The sequence below is a fragment of the Carlito syrichta genome, unplaced genomic scaffold (genome assembly GCF_000164805.1).
Source record: "Carlito syrichta isolate Samal-C Ts95f unplaced genomic scaffold, Tarsius_syrichta-2.0.1 Scaffold312386, whole genome shotgun sequence".
NCBI classification, from domain to species: Eukaryota; Metazoa; Chordata; class Mammalia; order Primates; family Tarsiidae; genus Carlito; species Carlito syrichta.
Window position 1 is genome coordinate 355,730 of NW_007256482.1, and position 18,064 is coordinate 373,793.

Sequence of the window (18,064 nt, forward strand, 5' to 3'; positions counted from 1 at the left end):
AATAAAAACTCTCCCAACAAAGAAAAGTTCAAGACTAGATGACTTCACTACCAAATTCTACCAGACTTACAAGGAGCTATAGCAATTCTCCTGAAACTATTCTGAAAATTTAACAAAAAGAAAATTCTTCTTAAGTCATGCCACAAGGCCAGCATCACTTTGATACAAAAACCATACAAGAATACAACAAAAAATTAAAACTACAGGCCAATATGCATGATGAACATAGATATGAAAATCCTAGGCAAAATACTAGTTAACTGAGTCCATTAGGAACAAAAAGATAATACACCATTATCAAATGGGATGTATCCCAGGGGTGCAAGAATTGTTCAACATATGCAAATCAATACATGTGATATGTAACAAGAGAAAAAAGACAAAAATCTTATGCTCATCTCAATAGACACAGAAAAAACATTTGATAAAATGCAACATTTGTTAAAGATAAAAAACTCTTGACAACTAGGCATAGTAGAAATATACCACAACACACTAAAGGTCATATGACAAGCCAACAGCTTACATAATACTGGATGGAGAAAAGTTGAAAGCCTTTCCTTGAAGAACTAGAACAAGACAAGTATGCCCACTTTCACTACTGCTATTCAACACAGAAATGGAAGTCCTAGCCAGAGCAATCAGGCAAGAATAAAAAATAAAAGACTCCAGCTGGAAAAGAGGAAGTCAAACTGTCCCTCTTTGCAGATGATATGATCGTATATCTAGAAAATCCTAAAGACTCTACCAAAAAAAACTCTAGCTCTGATAAACTCAGTAAAACTGCAAGATAAAAAAATATACAAAAATCTGTAGCATTTTTATGCCTCAATAATGAACTACTTGAGAATGAAATTAAGCAAGCAATCCTGTTTATAATAGTTACAAAAAGTAAAATAAAATACTGAGTAATAAATACAACTATGGACGTGAAAGACCTTAAGGAAAACTAGACAACACTGATGAAAGAAGTTGAAAAGGGAACAAATGGAAAGACATCTTATGCTCATGGATCTGAAGAATTAATGTCGTTAAAATGACCATACAATCCAAAGCAACTCACAGAGTAAATGCAATCACTATCAAAATATCAATGTCATTTTTATAGAAATAGAAAAAAAATCCTAAAGTTTGTATGAAACCAAAAAGAGTCAAAATGGACAAAGCAAACTGAACAGAAAGAACAAATCTAGAGATATGATACTATCTAACTTCAAAATATATTACAAATCCATAGAAACCAAAACAGCATAGTATTGGAATAAAAACAGAGACAAAGATCAATGGGACAGAATACAGAACCCAGAAATAAATCCATGCATTTACAGCAAAGTAATTTTCAACAAGGCACCAGAATATATAGGGGAAAGAACACCCCCTCCACTCAGTAATGCTGGGAAAACTAGATATCAATATGAAACTAGAATGAAACTAGACACCTATTTTTCATCATATACAAAATCAGCCCAAGATAGAGTAAAGACCTAAACATAAGATTCCAAACTGTAAAATTACTAGAAAACATTAGGGAAACATTTCAGTACACTGGCCTAGGCAAATATTTTATGGCTAAGACCTCAAAAGCACAGGCAACAAAAACAAAAGTAATGGAACTATATTTTTTTTTTTTTGTAGAAATTAATTTTATTATGTGAAAATGTTCCTTAATGAGCTAACAATTATTTAGGTGAAAGAGAGTTCAGAAAAGACTTATGACTAAATTAGCCTTGTCCTTGATTACAGAGATTTATGAATGACACATATAACACTATTTCCCAGAGGAGTAACTGAAGGCCTAAGAAGCTGTGAACTTGCAAGAGCTTCCTCCTGCCTGTCAGGCTGCTCCCATCAGATCACAAGACAGAACGGACATACTTTTCTTTTTTGAATTTACATCTTTATACCAGTTCGAATGCTCTCCCCCGAGTGCATCAATTCAAAGCCTTTGTTAACCTTGCCAAATGACAGATTGTGAGTCACAAATTCATCCACTTTTATCTTTTTGGACATATATTCAGACACCAACTTTGGGACACTTTCTACACTCTTCCATCCTCCAAAGGCAGTGCCTTTCCATGTGCGACCTGTCACTAGGTGGAATGGGCGAGTGGCGATCTCTTCACCTGAAGCAGCCACCCCAACCACCACACTGACACCCCAGCCTTTGTGGCACACCTCAAGTGCTGCTCTCATAACCTTCACATTACCAATACACTCAAAGGAATAGTCCACTCCTCCATCAGTCATTTCAACTAGCACTTCCTGGATGGGTTTACTAAAGTCCTGGGGGTTAATACATTCAGTGGCTCCAAACTTTTTGGCCTTTGCAAATTTATCTTTGTTGATGTCCACACCAATGATCCGGGTTGCGCCAGCCACTTTACAGCCCGTGATAACCGCCAGTCCAACTCCTCCCAGGCCAAAGATGGCACAAACAGAACCAGGCTCCACCTTGGCAGTGTTCACAGCAGCACCATAACCAGTTGAAATGCCACAACCCAGAAGGCAGACTTTATCCAAAGGTGCTAAAGGATTTATTTTAGCAACAGAGATATCAGCCACAACTGTGTATTCAGAAAAGGTGCTGGTTCCCATGAAATGTAAAAGTGTCTTTCCTTTGCAAGTAAATCTGCTGGTACCATCTGGCATTAATCCTTTCCCTTGAGTGACTCTTATCTTCTGGCAAAGTTTCGTTTTAGGATTTATACAGAATTTGCACTCTCCACACTGTGGTATGTAAAGTGGGATGACAGTATCACCTGGGAAACAAATGCAGATGCATCCTGAATAGGCAGTCTCTCTTTCTGAATGAATACAGCAGCCCTTGCAAAGTCTCCTTTCTGTCAGCTGATGAGGTTTTGCAGAGTTAACAACTTCAAGTCTTGGAACTTCACCTACATCATGTCATTCAGACATTGCCTAACTGTCCAAAAAGTATATTTCAAAACGTGTATCTGAATGAAACTCTTAAAATAATAACTGAAGAACAAGAAGGTCATGTGCTTTAAAATCCTGACTCATTGATGCATCTCGAAACATTAATCAGAATTGGTTTTGGAAATGTATTTAAACAGTTTCAGATGAACAGCAGTCTACCTTCACATTAGTAACTGCTTCGCCAACACTTTCCACAATTCCAGCACCTTCGTGTCCCAAGATCACTGGAAAACATTCCTCAGGATCAGCTCCACTAAGGGTATAGGCATTGGTGTGGCAAACTGCAGTGGCAATGATCTTAATACGAACTTCATGAGCCTTTGGCGGTGCCACCTCTACCTCCTCTACAGAGAGAGGCTTTCCAGCCTCCCAGGCAACTGCAGCCTTGCACTTGATCACCTGGCTCGCCATGTCCTCAGGCTAGAGTCAGCCAATGGAACCATATTAAACTAAAAAGTACCTGCAGAGCAAAGAAAACAGAGTGAAGAGACAACCTAATGAATGGGAGAAAATATTTGCAAATTATTCATCCAACAAAGGACTAATATCCAGAATATATAAGAAACTCAAACAATTCAACAGTTTAAAAAATACAAATAATTCCATTCAAAAGCAGACAAAGGACATAAACAGGCATTTCTCAAAAGAAGATACACAAATAGCCAACAGGTATATGAAAAAATGCTCAACACTACTAATCATCAGGGAAATGCAAATCAAAACCACAATGAGATATCATCTTATCCAAGTTAGAATGGCTAGAAATAATAAGACAAAAAATAACAAATGCAAGAATGTGGAGAAAAGGGAACTCTTCTACACTGTTGGTAGAATGTAAATTAGTACAGCCATTATGGAAAACAGTATGGAGATTTCTTAAAACACTAAAAATACAATAGCAAAAAAATGGAATCAACCTGTCTATCGGTAGATGAATGAATAAAAAACATGGTATATATACGCAATGGAACATTATTTGGCTATTAAGAAAAAGAATAAATCATCATTTGCAGCAACACAGATAAAACTGGTGGCCATTATGTTAAGTGAAATAAGTCAGGGACAAAAAGACAAATATCACATGTTCTTACTCATATGTGGTAGTTTAAAAAGTTAATCTCATGGAGGTATAAACTCAATGGTAGATAAAAGAGGTGAGGAAGAGTCAGGGAAGGGGGAGAATAAAGAGAGGTTGGTTAATGGGTAAAAACATACTGTGAGACAGAAGGAATAACTTCTAATGTTATATAACATAGTATTGTGACTATAACAACCAAGTATTGTATATTTCAAAATAGTTAGAAAAAATTAACTTGAAATGTTTCAATACATAGGAATGATAAATATTCAAGACAATAGATATCCTACTTACCCTGACTTGATCACTACACATTCTATGCATGTAACAAAATATCACATGTAACCCATACATATGTACAAATATCAAATTTTCAAATATGAAATATTCAGGAAGAAATCAGACAAAAAATATATAAGACAAGTACCCTGAAAACAACAAAATATTTATGGGAGAAACTGAAGAACAAAATAAATGAAGAAATACACCGTGGCCATGGGTTGGAGGATTCAATACTGTTAATATTCAATTCTTCCCAGATTTTATTGAAATTGAATAGATAATTCAAAAATTAATAAGAAATTCCAAAAGACCTAGAATAAACTAAATTATTTTTTAAAAAGATAATGTTACTAGACTTACATTACCTGATTTCAGGACTTCTTATAAAACTAAAATTAGCTCTGGACAGCTTGGGCATGGACTGATGCAGCACCTCTGATGAAGCCATGACCAGGTGGGCACAAGTCACTACCACACATAGCAAGAGACCCTTACCTGCCACATCATGGGAGGACATAAAGAAGTGGTCCTTTGAGGAAAAAAGCCAGAACCTACTGAAGTGTGAACAACCTGAAGCCAGTCGGCCCTCCCTTAAAAATGCAGCACCCCAAGCAAAACAATAAAAGAACAAAAAGAAAAAAGGGCACTTAAGTGAAGATGTGAATGGTTTCTTGGAATACCTGAGAGAACTCACAGATGGCTCACTGTAGGGAGATTATAGCAACAGACAGACAGTAAGTAAGGGAAGAAATTGTGGTGGCTTTAAAGAAAGTCGGCAGGAAGGAAGACGACTGAAAAGACAAGCAGCAAAGAAAAATGCAATGGTGTGTTTCCATTGGAGAAAACCTGGTCATGGAGTTGCAGATTGCCCAGCTGCCCTTGAAAATCAAGATATGGGCACTGGGATTTGTTATCGGTGTCGATCCACAGAGCACGAGATAACCAAGTGTAAGGCCAAAGTAGACCCAGCTCTTGGTGAATTTCCTTTTGCAAAATGTTTTGTTTGTGGGGAAATGGGGCACCTGTCAAGATCTTGTCCTGAAAATCCCAAAGGACTCTATGCTGATGGTGGTGGTTGCCGACTCTGTGGCTCTGTGGAACACTTTAAGAAAGACTGCCCTGAAAGTCAGAGTTCAGATCGAACAGTCACAGTTGGTCGCTGGGCAAAAGGAATGAGTGCAGACTATAAAGAAATAGATGAACCTAAACTGCAGAAACCCAGAACAAAGATATCTAAAATTGTTAATTTTTGATAACAATCAGTACTATCATTTATTACCACCTCGTTGTCACTTTCTAAACTGGGCCAACTTGACACATTTTAGAGCTGGACGCCCATGGGGCCTGCCTGTATTGCAAATATAGCATGACCTGGCTGTAATCAGAACAGTTATCTGCATTCCGTCCATTGAAGAGTACTGCTACCACTGCTTGGAGAAAAGCAGTGAAGTAAAGAATAAGATTGGATAGTAAGTTGGATTCTCTAAAAGAACATATTTCTAACAGACAGAATGTAGACATAACTAAGTGGTTCTATACCTGATTATAGCAGTCATCTTTTTTAAAGCAAAATTAAGCATAAATGTGAACTACCACGGTTACCGTGACTCCAGAGGTCACTGCTTCTCTAGGCCAAAAAATAAATAAATAAATAAGGAAAAGAAACGTGAACTACCCCTAAACAAAGGGTGCAAATGGATTTTTGGTTATATTATTCTCTTGGTTCAAAGTATCAATTTATTATAATAGAAATGTTTTTATAAGTTGCCACAAAGTATATTTTTAAAATATTGCATAAAAATGTGTTTGCTATTTGCTTTAAAAAAAACTAAAATTACCAAGTAGTGTGACTGACATAAAGGTAGACAAATAGGTCAATGAAATAGAATAAGTTCAGAAATAGACTCACACATATACTACCAATTAATTTTTGACAAAGGTGTCAAGTCAATTCAATGAGAAAAGATAATCTTTCCAATAAATGGGAAACAACTGGATATATACTTGCAAAAATAAATAAATCTCAGGCCGGGCGCGGTGGCTCAAGACTGTAATTCCAGCACTTTGAGAGGCCAAGGCGAGAGGATTGCCTGAGCTCAGGTGCTCGAGACCAGCCTGGGCACTTGGTGAGACCTCGTCTCTATAATAAATAAAAAATAAGCCAAGTGTGGTGGTGCGCGCCTGTAGTCCAGCTACTTGGAAGACTGAGGCGAAAGGATCACCTGAACCCAGCAGATCGAGGCTGTGGTGGCCGTGAGCATGCCACTGCATTCCAGCCTGGGTGACAGAGTGAGACTCTAACCCTATAAATAAATAAATACATAAATACATTAGTAGTAAATATATAAACAAATAAATCTCAATCCTTTTGTCATGTCACATACCAAAAAAAAAAAAAAAACTCACAATGGATTACAAAATTAAATGTAAGAACTAAAAGTATAAAGCTTTTAGAAGAAAATAGGGGAAATTGTTTTTAGTGATCTTGGTTTTGGTAAAGGTTTATTGAATACAATCAAAAAGTACAAACTGTGAAAGAAAAAATACCAACATGACTTCATCAAAAAAACTTTTCTTCCTCAAAAGACATTATCAAGAAAAAGAAAATCTAAGCTACAGACTGGATGAAAATATTTGCAAAGCATATATCTGACAAAGACTTGTATCTAAAATACATATGAAACTCTTACATGTCAATAATGGAAGATAGAAAAAAACTTAAAACAGTCAAAAGATTTGAAAAGACCCTTCAACAAATAATATATGAAGATAGCAAATAAGAACATGAAGAATGTCCAATATCAAAAGTTTGAAAAATTAAAAACAAAAATGCAATATTACTACACATTTATGAGATTGGTTAAAATTTTTAAAGACATGTTAGCAAGGGTGTTGAGCAATCATAACTCTCACATGCTGCTGATGGAAATTTTAAAATGGTACAGCTACTTTGGAAACAGGAAATTCATTAAAAAGGTAAATCAGACATTCCACCTCTAGGTATTTACTAACCTATATTTGCAAAAAAATGTTTATAGCATAATTATTCATAACAGCCAAAAACTGGGAATGATCCAAATGTCTACTGATGGCAAATCGATAAACAAATTTTTGTATATCCATGCAATGAAAGCTATAAATAGGTGGACAACTCTAAGAGGCATACTGCATGCTTCCTAGAGGTCCTGATAGAATCAAGTCCTTTGCCTGCAGCAGTGGCTATCTACCCTGATAGTTCACCTCCAACTCCATAACACGTTCTTCATGCTCTTTCCTACCACTCCTGAGACTGTTTCCCAAATACTCTAACTTCATCCAGATCTGTCTCAGGCTCTGCTTTTGTGAAAGATGAAACTGAAACCATATATTCATTTTTGTGGGAATGGTTAAGTTAATTTTAGTAAATCAATGTGACAAAATATTATTCACTCATTTTCAAATGTTTACAATGACATAAAAATGTGTTAGAGATAACGTACAATTTTCTTTAAAGGACCCAAAATGAACAATAAGATATATATTATCAACCATACAAAATGGAAAGGAAAAAAGACTTTAATCAATAAGTTTCATATAAAAGTAAAAAAACTGTATCTTGTACAACTTGGTATAGTGCCTTATTAAAAATATTTTCTAAATAAATGAACATTATTGTAGGCAAATTGTCCAATGAACAAGCCAAAAAATATAATATGCCAACTATAAGCTAAATTCTTTTTTTTGTGATCAGCAAATCAAATCTATTATAATTCATTATACACAAGTACAGTTTATTCTGAGAATACAAAGATGTTTCAGCATTAGAAAACCCATCATAGCAATTCATCATATTTTTAAAAAGCTAAATAGACAATTTATACAAGTCCTCTCCAATACTAGACATTTAATAAAGTTCAATACCCATTAATAAATTTGTAAAATTCCAGTAAACTGAACATTTGTATACCTAACCCTGAATTGTACCCCACACCTTTAAAATAAAAAAAGTAAAGGTTAAAAAAAACTTCCTTAGCCGGGCTCGGTGGCTCAGCCTGTAATCCCAGCGCTTTGGGAGGCTGAGGTGAGTGGATTGCCTGAGCTCGCGGGTTCGTGACCCGCCTGGACAACTTGGCGAGACCTCATCTCTACAATAAATCAAAAAATCAGCTGGGCGTGGTAGCGCACGTCTGTAATTCCAGCTACTCGGAAGGCTGAGGCGAAGGATCATCAGAGCACGGCAGGTTGAGGTTGCGGTGGCCGGGAGCGGCCACGGCACTCCAATCTGAGCGACAGAGTGAGACTCCAACTCAAAAAAAAAAAAAATTTCCTTGACTCGATAAAACATAAGTACTAGAAACTTACATCTATTATGCACCAGACTCTGCTTTACACTGAGGCTAGAGCATTGAAGAAGAGAAACAATAGTGCCTAAAGTCACCAAGCTTAAAATATACTGGGCAACACCGGTTAGTAAACAGAGAATAGCCGGGCTCGGTGGCTCAGCCTGTAATCCTGCGCTTTGGGAGGCTAAGGTGAGTGGATTGCCTGAGCCCACAGGTTCGAGGCCCACCCGGGGAACTTGGCGAGACCTCATCTCTACAGTTAATCAAAACTCAGCCAGGCATGGTAGCACATGCCTGTAGTTCCAGCTACTTGGAAGGCTGAGGCGGAAGGATCACCGGAGTCCGGCAGGTGGAGGTTGCGGTGGCCGGGAGCGGCCACTGCACTCCAATCTGGGCAACAGAGTGATACTCCAACTCAAAAAAAAAAAAAAAAAGTAAACAGAGAATTACAATACAGCATAGTAAGATGCTATGAAAAGAGAATTAGAAGGTGTCATAGCAACACAGAAAAACACCAGACCTGAAAATGCTAGAAATAGATTAATAGGTGATAAATATCTTCTTGATGAGGCCAGAGTTATCTCTCAGTATGTAAGAATTTATCTAGCGCCTGATAAATCCTTGGTAAACTTTTCTTAAATGAGTGTATAAATGAACAAACATTAAATAGTGGTATTTGGCCGAGCATAGTGGCTCACGCTTGTAATCCCAATGCTTTGGGAGACCAAGGTGGGTGGATTCCTTGAGCCAGGAATTCAAGAGCAGCCTAGGCAACATAGTGAGACTTCATCTCCACAAAAAAAATTAGCCAGATATGGTGGCATGTGCCTGTAGTCCCAGTTACTCAGGAGGCTAAAGCAGAAGGACTTCCTGAACCCAGGAGATCAAGGCTTCGGTGAGCTGTGACTGTGCCACTGCACTCTAGGCTGGGCAACAGACTGAGATCCCAACTTAAAAAAAAAAAAAAAAAAAAAAAAAAAAAAAAAAAAATATATATATATATATATATATATATATATATATATATATATACCATACCCACATTAAATTTTTTAAGGTCAGGTAAAAATATCAATAAATTAAATGATTTATTATAAATGGGATGTCTTCTAAAGAGTACAAACAATACCCACACACACACACACACACACACACACACACACACACACACACACAGACACACATTAGCAATTCCAAATACTCACGGATACAAGGGATTTGTATTGGCCAGTTGGAGAGTGTGTGTTTTCACAGGTTCCACAGCTATTAGCATATCTTGTTCTACAGCCATAGGAAGAACAGAATATCCACAATAATCTATATGCTCTCCTAGAAAAAAGAGAAAGTATTTTTTTATCACTGCTGGTATATGAAACAAAAGAATCTCAATAAGTTGACATACAAGAAAAACTTGACCATGAGCCAGGTTTTAACAGTTACAAAAAAATACTATGGGCAAAAGGGAGGTAGAGCAAGATGGCCAAATAGAGCTCTCCAGCAATTGTCCCCGTACAGAAACATCAAATTGAACAACAATTCATACAAGAAAGCACTTTCATAAGAACCCAAAAATTAGGTGAGCAATCATAGCACCTGTGTTTAACACAATACCAAGGACAGAGGCATTGACGACAATAGGAAAGGCAGTCTTGCAATGTCTACAGCACCCCTCCCCATCACCTCTCAGCACCACATGGAGAATTTGTATGCTTTGGGGAGGAAGTGTAAAGTGAGTGTGGGTCTTTGCATTAAAACTCAGTGTTGCCCTGTCACAGTGGAACACAATACCAAGTAGAAGTTTTCTAGCACCCACAGAGGGAGCATTTAGACCAGACCTAGCCAGAGGGAAATTCTCAGCCCAACAGGAAGAACCCAAATCACAGCTGGCTTTAACACTAGCAGACTAAAGTGGTCTTGAGCCCGGAATAAACTTGAATGGCTGTAGGCCACAAGAACTGCAATCCTTGGGCAAGCCCTAGTCATGTGCTGGTCTCAGAGGCATTGGTCTTGGGGGTGTGTGAACCAGTGCAACTTACTGAAGCAGCCAAAGGAGTACCAGCATCACCTCTCCCCCAGCTCCAGCAGAGCAACTTGGGGAGAGATTTGAGATTTCTTTCACTTAGGAAAAAGAAAGGGAAGAGTATAGAGGACTGTGTCTTGCAACCCTTGTACCAGGTCAGCCACAGTAAAATATAGCACCATTCCTAAAGTCCTTGATTCCAGCCCTTAGCTCCTGGATGGTATTTCTAGACCCACCCTGGGCCAAAAGGGAATCTACTGCCCTAAAGAGAAGGACTCAATTATGGCAGGATTCACCATTTGCTGACTAAAGAGCACTTGGGCATTAAAAAAACATCAGTGGTAGCCAGGCAGTAGTCACTTTGGGCTTTGGGTCAAACCCAGTATTGTGCTGGCTTCTGGTGTGTCCTAGTCCAGTGCCAGCTGTGGTGGCCATGGGAGTTCTCATTTCATCCCTCTCCCAACTCCAGGCAGCCTAGCAAGGAGAGAAACTCCTTCCGATTGGAGGAAAGAAAGAAAAGACAGTGAGAAACTTTGCCTAGCAACCCAGGAAATTCTCCCTTATCTTGCCCAAGCCCATCAAGGTGGTGCCTCTAGAAGTCAATAAGAGTTGCAGCGTTCCTGGATCTAGGGTGTCCCCTAGTGCCGATATGGCTGTAATGACCATAGGCTTAGATTGACAATACTCAAATACAGGAGAATACCTGGAAAGCTTTCTCAAGAATGATGGGTACCAACAAGCCCAGACTGAGAAGATTGGAGTAAATACCTAGCTTTTCAATGCCCAGACATCAACAAATGTCTGAGGGCATCAAAAAAAATCCAGGAAAACAGAACTAAATAAGACACCAGTGATCAATCCCAGAGTGACAGAAATATGTGGCCTTTTAGACAAAGAATTCAAAATAGCTGTCTTGAGGAAGCTCAATAAGCATCAAAATAACACAGGGAAGAAATTCAGAATTCTATCAGAGCAATTTAACAAAGAGATTGAAATATCTTTTTAAAACTGAAGCAGAAATTCTGGACCTAAAATTTTCACTGCAAACTGAAAATTCATCAAAGTTTCTCAAAAGCAGAATTAATCAAGTAGAAGAATTAATGAATTTGAAGATATATTATATGAACATGCACAGTCATAGGAAGGGCAAAAAATATGAATAGACACTTCTCAAAAGAAGACATACAAGCAGCCAACAGATACATGAAAAAATGCTCAACCTCACTAGTCACCAAAGAAATGCAAATTAAAACTACACTGAGATATCACCTAATTCCAGTCAGGATGGCCATCATCAATAACTCAAAAAATAGCAGATGCTGGAGAGGACGTGGCAAAAAGGGAACACTTCTACACTGCTGGTGGGAGTGCAAACTAGTACAGCCTCTGTGGAAAACAGTATGGTGATTCCTAAAAGACCTAAAAATTGACCTTCCATAGGACCCTGCAATCCCATTACCGGGAATATACCCGGAAGAACTCAAATCGCTCTATGAAAAAGATACCTGCACACATATGTTTATTGCAGCATTTTTCACAATAGCAAGAACATGGAACCAGCCATGCTGCCCATCAAAAAAAAAAGTGGTACATATACACAGTGGAATATTACTCAACCATAAAGGACAAAATCATGAACTTCACAGCAACCTGGATAGACTTAGAGTCTATAATACTGAGTGATATATCACAGAAACAAAGAACTAAGTATCACATGTTCTCATTCATAAGCGGACCTTGAACAATTATCATAAAACTGTAAGAAAAGGATTGGCAGTAGTGGGAAACTACCGGCGGGGGCGGGGGGAGGATTGGCAATAGTGGGAATCTGCCGGGGGAGAGGGGACACACTTCATCAACAAGGATACCTTCAAATGAACATTTGGATAACTAACCCTGAATTGTACTCCGCATCTTTAAAAAAATACACATGCACACACACACACACACACACACAAATTCCACTGGCAAACCGAAAATGCATCAGAGTTTCTCAAAAGCAGAATTAATCAAGTAGAAGAATTAATGAGTTTGAAGATAGATTATATGAACATACACAGTCATAGGAGAGAAAAAAGGAAAAAAATGAAAAATGAAAAAGCTGGGTGTGGTGGCTTATACCTATAATCCCAGCACTTTAGGAAGCCAAGGCAAGACTAGTCTGTGCAACATAGCAAGACCCCACCTCTACAAAAAATTTTTTTAAAGAAATCAGCTCGGCATGGTAACACATGCCTGTAGTCCCAGCTACTTGGAAGGCTGAGGTGGAAAAATCACCTGAGCCCAGAAGGTAAAGGCAGTAAACCATGATCATGCCAGTGCACTCCAAGCCTGGGTGACAGAGTAAGACTCCGACTCAAAAAAAAAAAAAAGATGCCTACAAGACATAGAAAGTAGCCTCAAAAAGTTTATTGAGTTGTTGGCTTTAAAGAGGACATACAAAGAGAGATCAGAATAGAAAGTTTATTCAATGAAAGTATAACAGAGAACTTTCTAAACCTAGAGAAAGAGATGAATATCCAGGTACAAGAAGGTTATAGAATACCAAGATGATTAAAATCAATAAGACTACATCAAGGCACATATTAAATTGTCAATGGTCAAGGATAAAGAAAGAATCCTAAAATCAGCAAGAGAAAAGAAGCAAATAACATATAAAGGAGCTACATCTGGCAGCAGAGATCTCAGCAGAAACCTTACAGACCAGGAGAGAGTAAAATGACATATTCAAAATGCAAAACAAAACAAAAAACTTTCAAACCTAGAATACTATACACACACAAAATTATCCTTAAGACAAGAAGGACAAATAAAGACATTGCCAAACAAACAAACAAACAAAACCAAACTGTGGACTTTCATTAACACTAGACCTGTCTTATAAGGAATGTTAAATAGGCTGGATGCAGTAGCTCATATCTGTAATCCCAACGTTTTGGGAGGTCCATGTAGGAGGATTGCTTGAAGCCAGGCGTTTGAGACCAGTCTGGGCAACATAACAATACCTTGTCCCTACAAAAAAAATGTTTTAATTAGCTGGTCATGGTGTTGCATGCCTATACTCCCAGCTGCTTTGGAGACTGAGACAGAAGGATCACCTAAGCCCAGGAAAATCAAGACTGCAGTGAGCCATGATTTTGCCTCTGCACTCCAACCTGGGCAACAAAGTGAGAACCTGAAATGTTAAAGACAGTTCTTCAATCTGAAAGAAAAAAATGTTAACCAACAGTAAGAAATAATCTGAAGCATAACAATCATTGATAATGGTAAGTAAACAGACACATACAGAATACTCTAATACTATAATTGTGGTTTGTAATTACTCATACCTTTAGTAGGAAGATAAAAAGACAAACCTGTCAAAAATAATTACTATAACAACTTTTTGAGAGATAGACAGTAAAAGAAAGATATAAGAGAGATACCAATAACCAACTAGTTGAAAAGAAATCAAGCAAGCAATCACATTTGCAATAGCTACTTTAAAAAAGAAAACTAGAAATAAATTTAACCAAGGAGATAAAAGATTTCTACAATGAAAACAATAAAACACTGATGAAAGAAATTCAAGAGGATTTTTTTTTAATGGAAAGATATCTCATGTTCGTAGAATGGAAGAATTAATATTGTTAAAATGACCATACTATTCAACGTAATCTACAAATTCAATGCAATTGCTATCAAAATACCAATGACTTTCTTTACAGAAATATTAAAAGACAATTCTAAAGCTCATGTGGAACCACAAAAGACTCTGGATAACCAAATTAATCCTCAGCAAAAAGAATAATGCTAGCAGCATTACACTACCTGACTTCAAATATACTACAAAGTTATAGTAACGAAAACAGCATGGTAGTAGCATAAAAGCAGACACATCAATAGAACAGAATAGAAAACCCAGAAATAAATCCAATTATTTAAAACAAACTGATTTTCAACAAAGGCATTAAAGACATTCACTGGGAAAAGGAGAGTCTCTTCAATAAATTGTAATGTGAAAAGCTGATATCCATGTGAAAGGAATGAAACTAGACCCTAATCTCTCCATATACAAAAATAAACTCAAGGCCAGGCACTGTAACTCATGCCTGTAATTCCAGCACTTTGGGAGACTGAGGAAGGATAATTGCTTGAGGCTAGGAGTTCAGGACCAAAGATAAGGAAAGATAAGGAAAAAATACAAAGATACACAGCTGATAGGAATGTAAATTAGTAGAGCCATTATGGAAAACAGTATGAATGCTTCTCAAAAAACTAAAAATAGAACTACCAAATGATCCAGCAATCCTAGGTATATATCCAAAGGAAAGAACATCAGTATCTTGAAGAGATAGCCGCCTCTCTTGTTTATTGCAGCACTATTCACAACAGCCAAAATATGGAGTCAACCTACGAATCCATCAAAGATGAATAGATTTTTAAATTGTGATATATGTGCACAACGGAATACTGTTCAGTCACATAAAATAATGAAATCCTGTCATTCACAGCAACATACATGAGCTTAGAGGCTATTGTGTTGACTGAAGTAAGTCAGGCACAGAAAGATATATACCTTTTGTTTTCACTCATATACAGAAGCTAAAAGAGGTGATTTCATAAAAATAGAGTAAAATAGTGGTTACTAGAGGATAGGAAGGGTAAGAGTAGAGAGAAAGGAAGAGGGATAGAAAGAGGCTGGTTAATGGATGCCAAATTACTGTTAGATAGCAGGAATAAGTTATAGTGTTCTATAGTACTATAGAGTGAATATAGTTAATAATTTTTTACATATTTTCAAATAGCTATAAGAAAGAATTTTTGAATGTTCCTAACACAAAAAAGGATAAATATTTGAGGTGATAGATATGCTTATTACCCTGAGTTAAGTGTTTACACGTATCAGAATGTCACTCTGTACCCCATAAATATGTACAATTATTATTTGTCAATTTAAACTAATCTTTAAAGAGAGTCAAAGTAGTCCTCTTCCTGTGCTCCAGACACCAGTCCGTCTTGATTTCTCAGGTATTCTGCTCCACCCATTCCTCCCTTCTCAAATATCTTCACCTTCTCCCTCTCAACTGACTTTACCCCATTGCAACCCTCTGCTCATTAACTATACTGAAATAACCTATAGTTTTTACATCTTCCATTATTTGCTTAAAAATGAAACAAGATCGCATGAGTTAATAATAATTGAAGCTGGATGATGCGTATCTGGGAGTCCATTATAATAGTCCAACGAGTCTTTTTGTATGTTTATATTTTCCATTATAAAAAGTTTTTAAGGCCAGGTGTGGTGGCTCACGCCTATAATCCCAGCACTTTGGGAGGCCAAGGTGAGAGAACTGCCTGAGCCCATGGGTTTGAGACCAGCTTGGGTAACTTGGCGAGACCTCATCTCTACAATAAATCAAAAAATTAGTCAGTCCTGGTGGTGTGTGCCTGTAGTTCCAGCTACTTGGAAGACTGAGGCGGAAAGATTGCCTGAGTCCAGCAGGCTGTGGTGGCCGTGAGTGTGCCACTGCACTCCAGCCTGGGCAACAGAATAAGACTCCGACTCAAAAAAAAAAAAAAAAAGTTTTTAAAATCCTCCTTTGTCAGCTGATTTTTTTCCTCTGTTCTCCTCATTTTCTTCTCACAAAACCTATCTATTCTTCATTTATAACTTTCCTCAAGAGACTTCTCTTTCCTTCAAGTCTAGATTAGATAGCCTTTCTATAAACTTTTATTGGCCCTTGGACTTTCCTATCAAAATTTTTAAAAAATATTTCAGCAGCAGATATCTTTGTTCAAATGAAATCCTCTTTGGTTGTAAAATAGGGGGGGGAAAGGATAAACAAAAGGCTCTTCTTGAGCCCTTTCCATGGCTAGAACCCCTACTCATAATAGTAGTCCCCAAGGAAACTCCAACAAACTCCCGGGACTCTGCTGGTCACAGTCTGAAGGCAAAGCTATTAAAGTGTTTAAGATCTGAATATAATTAACTGTATGAATAAAACAAAATAAAAAATAAAGCCTTTAAGACCTGTACCATAGTTGCCATTGGAATGTAAGTTCTGTGAGGATAGGTACTATGCCATTTTTACTCTCTCCAGCACTAACACTATGCCCGCCATTTAGAAAATACACAACAAATTTATTGAATGGAAAAATCAATAAAAGACCACCTTTTGGTAAGATCTTGTGGGCATTTTTTTGCCTTCCACCTGATTTTTCTGTAGCACTTGAAACATGTCTCTTTCTTGACATGGTCTTTTCCCTGGGCTTCCAAGATACCATTCTTTCTAGTTTTCCTCCTTGTCTGGCCCTACATCCTCATTCTCTCTGTGTGAACTGTTCCTCTGCTCTTCTGTTAAATGCTACTGCTCCCTAGGTTCCCATCCTCATCACTCTGCTTTTTTCATCTAAAAATTTTCCCTAAGCAATTTGAATATAATTAACCATATGAATAAAACAAAATAAAAAATAAAGCCTTTAAGACCTGCATCATGGTTGCCATTGGAATGTAAGTTCTGTGAGGATAGGTATACTATGCCTTTTTACTCTCTCCAGCACTAACACTATTCCAAGGGCTTCAATTAGCAGCTATATGCCATTGCCCTAAATCTGTATCTTCAGTCCCACATTTCTCTCAGTGAACTTCAGAGCACATATCCAAATGTTTCTCTTGGATGGTTGAAGGTATCAAACTAAAAAAATTAGCCTCATAATATTTTTCTCCAAATTTACTCAATTCCAAATTTTCCTAGCTTAGAAAACAGTACCAATATCTACTCAGGTGTTCAAACATGAAGTTCTTCATTCAGTCCTTGCCCTACATACACAACAACAATCAAAACATACACATGCACAAACAGAAACAAAGTAACATATAATTTATCACTTTTACATAGTATTGTTTCTTAAATTCATCAGCTTCTTTCCATCTCTGCTCTTCTCCCTATCGCACCCACATTCCCCTCATCACAATCTAGCCATATTGAACTACTTTCAAACTCGAGATATGACAAACTCATTCAGCTTCAGTCACTATGTATCTGTCCTCTTCAAAAAGAATGTTTTTCCCCTTTTCCCATACTTCTTCCTTCACCTTCGAAATTCTCTTTCATTTAAATGTCTTAGCTTTCAAGTCTCATCTTCTGGGAAAGACTTTACTAACTCCCATCCTTAAGTAAATGAATGCTACCATAGTATTCTGTGAACAAGCCATACATATATATTTATATATATATATTTTATTTTTTTGAGTTGGAGTCTCACTCTGTCGCCCAGATTGGAGTGCAATGGCCGCTCCTGGCCACCACAGCCTCGCCTGCAGGGCTCCGGCGATCCTTCCGCCTCAGCCTTCCGAGTAGCCGGAATTACAGGCGCGCTACCACGCCCGGCTGATTTTTTTATTTATTGTAGAGATGAGGTCTCACCTGCCCAGGCGGGTTT

General features: G+C 37.6%; 2 protein-coding genes and 1 pseudogene across 3 annotated transcripts in view; 1 reads left to right on the forward strand and 2 right to left on the reverse strand.

Annotated features, from left to right (window-relative positions):
• The window catches only part of GALK2 (galactokinase 2), a 194,271-nt gene that overhangs the window by 145,651 nt on the left and 30,556 nt on the right, over window positions 1–18,064 (reverse strand). For both annotated transcript variants that reach the window (XM_008069892.2, XM_021718509.1), the window contains one exon: window positions 9,825–9,948. In XM_008069892.2, the coding sequence (XP_008068083.1) occupies window positions 9,825–9,948 (124 nt within the window). The remainder of the gene's footprint in view (window positions 1–9,824; window positions 9,949–18,064) is intronic.
• On the reverse strand, window positions 1,619–3,351 carry LOC103272380 (alcohol dehydrogenase class-3-like). The gene is made up of 2 exons (XM_008069891.2): window positions 3,096–3,351; window positions 1,619–2,762 (listed from the first exon to the last, which is right to left on the reverse strand). Exons 1-2 carry the CDS (start codon window positions 3,346–3,348, stop codon window positions 1,891–1,893), a joined length of 1,125 nt encoding a protein of 374 aa, XP_008068082.1. The 5' UTR covers window positions 3,349–3,351; the 3' UTR covers window positions 1,619–1,890.
• LOC103272379 lies at window positions 4,744–5,607 on the forward strand (annotated as a pseudogene).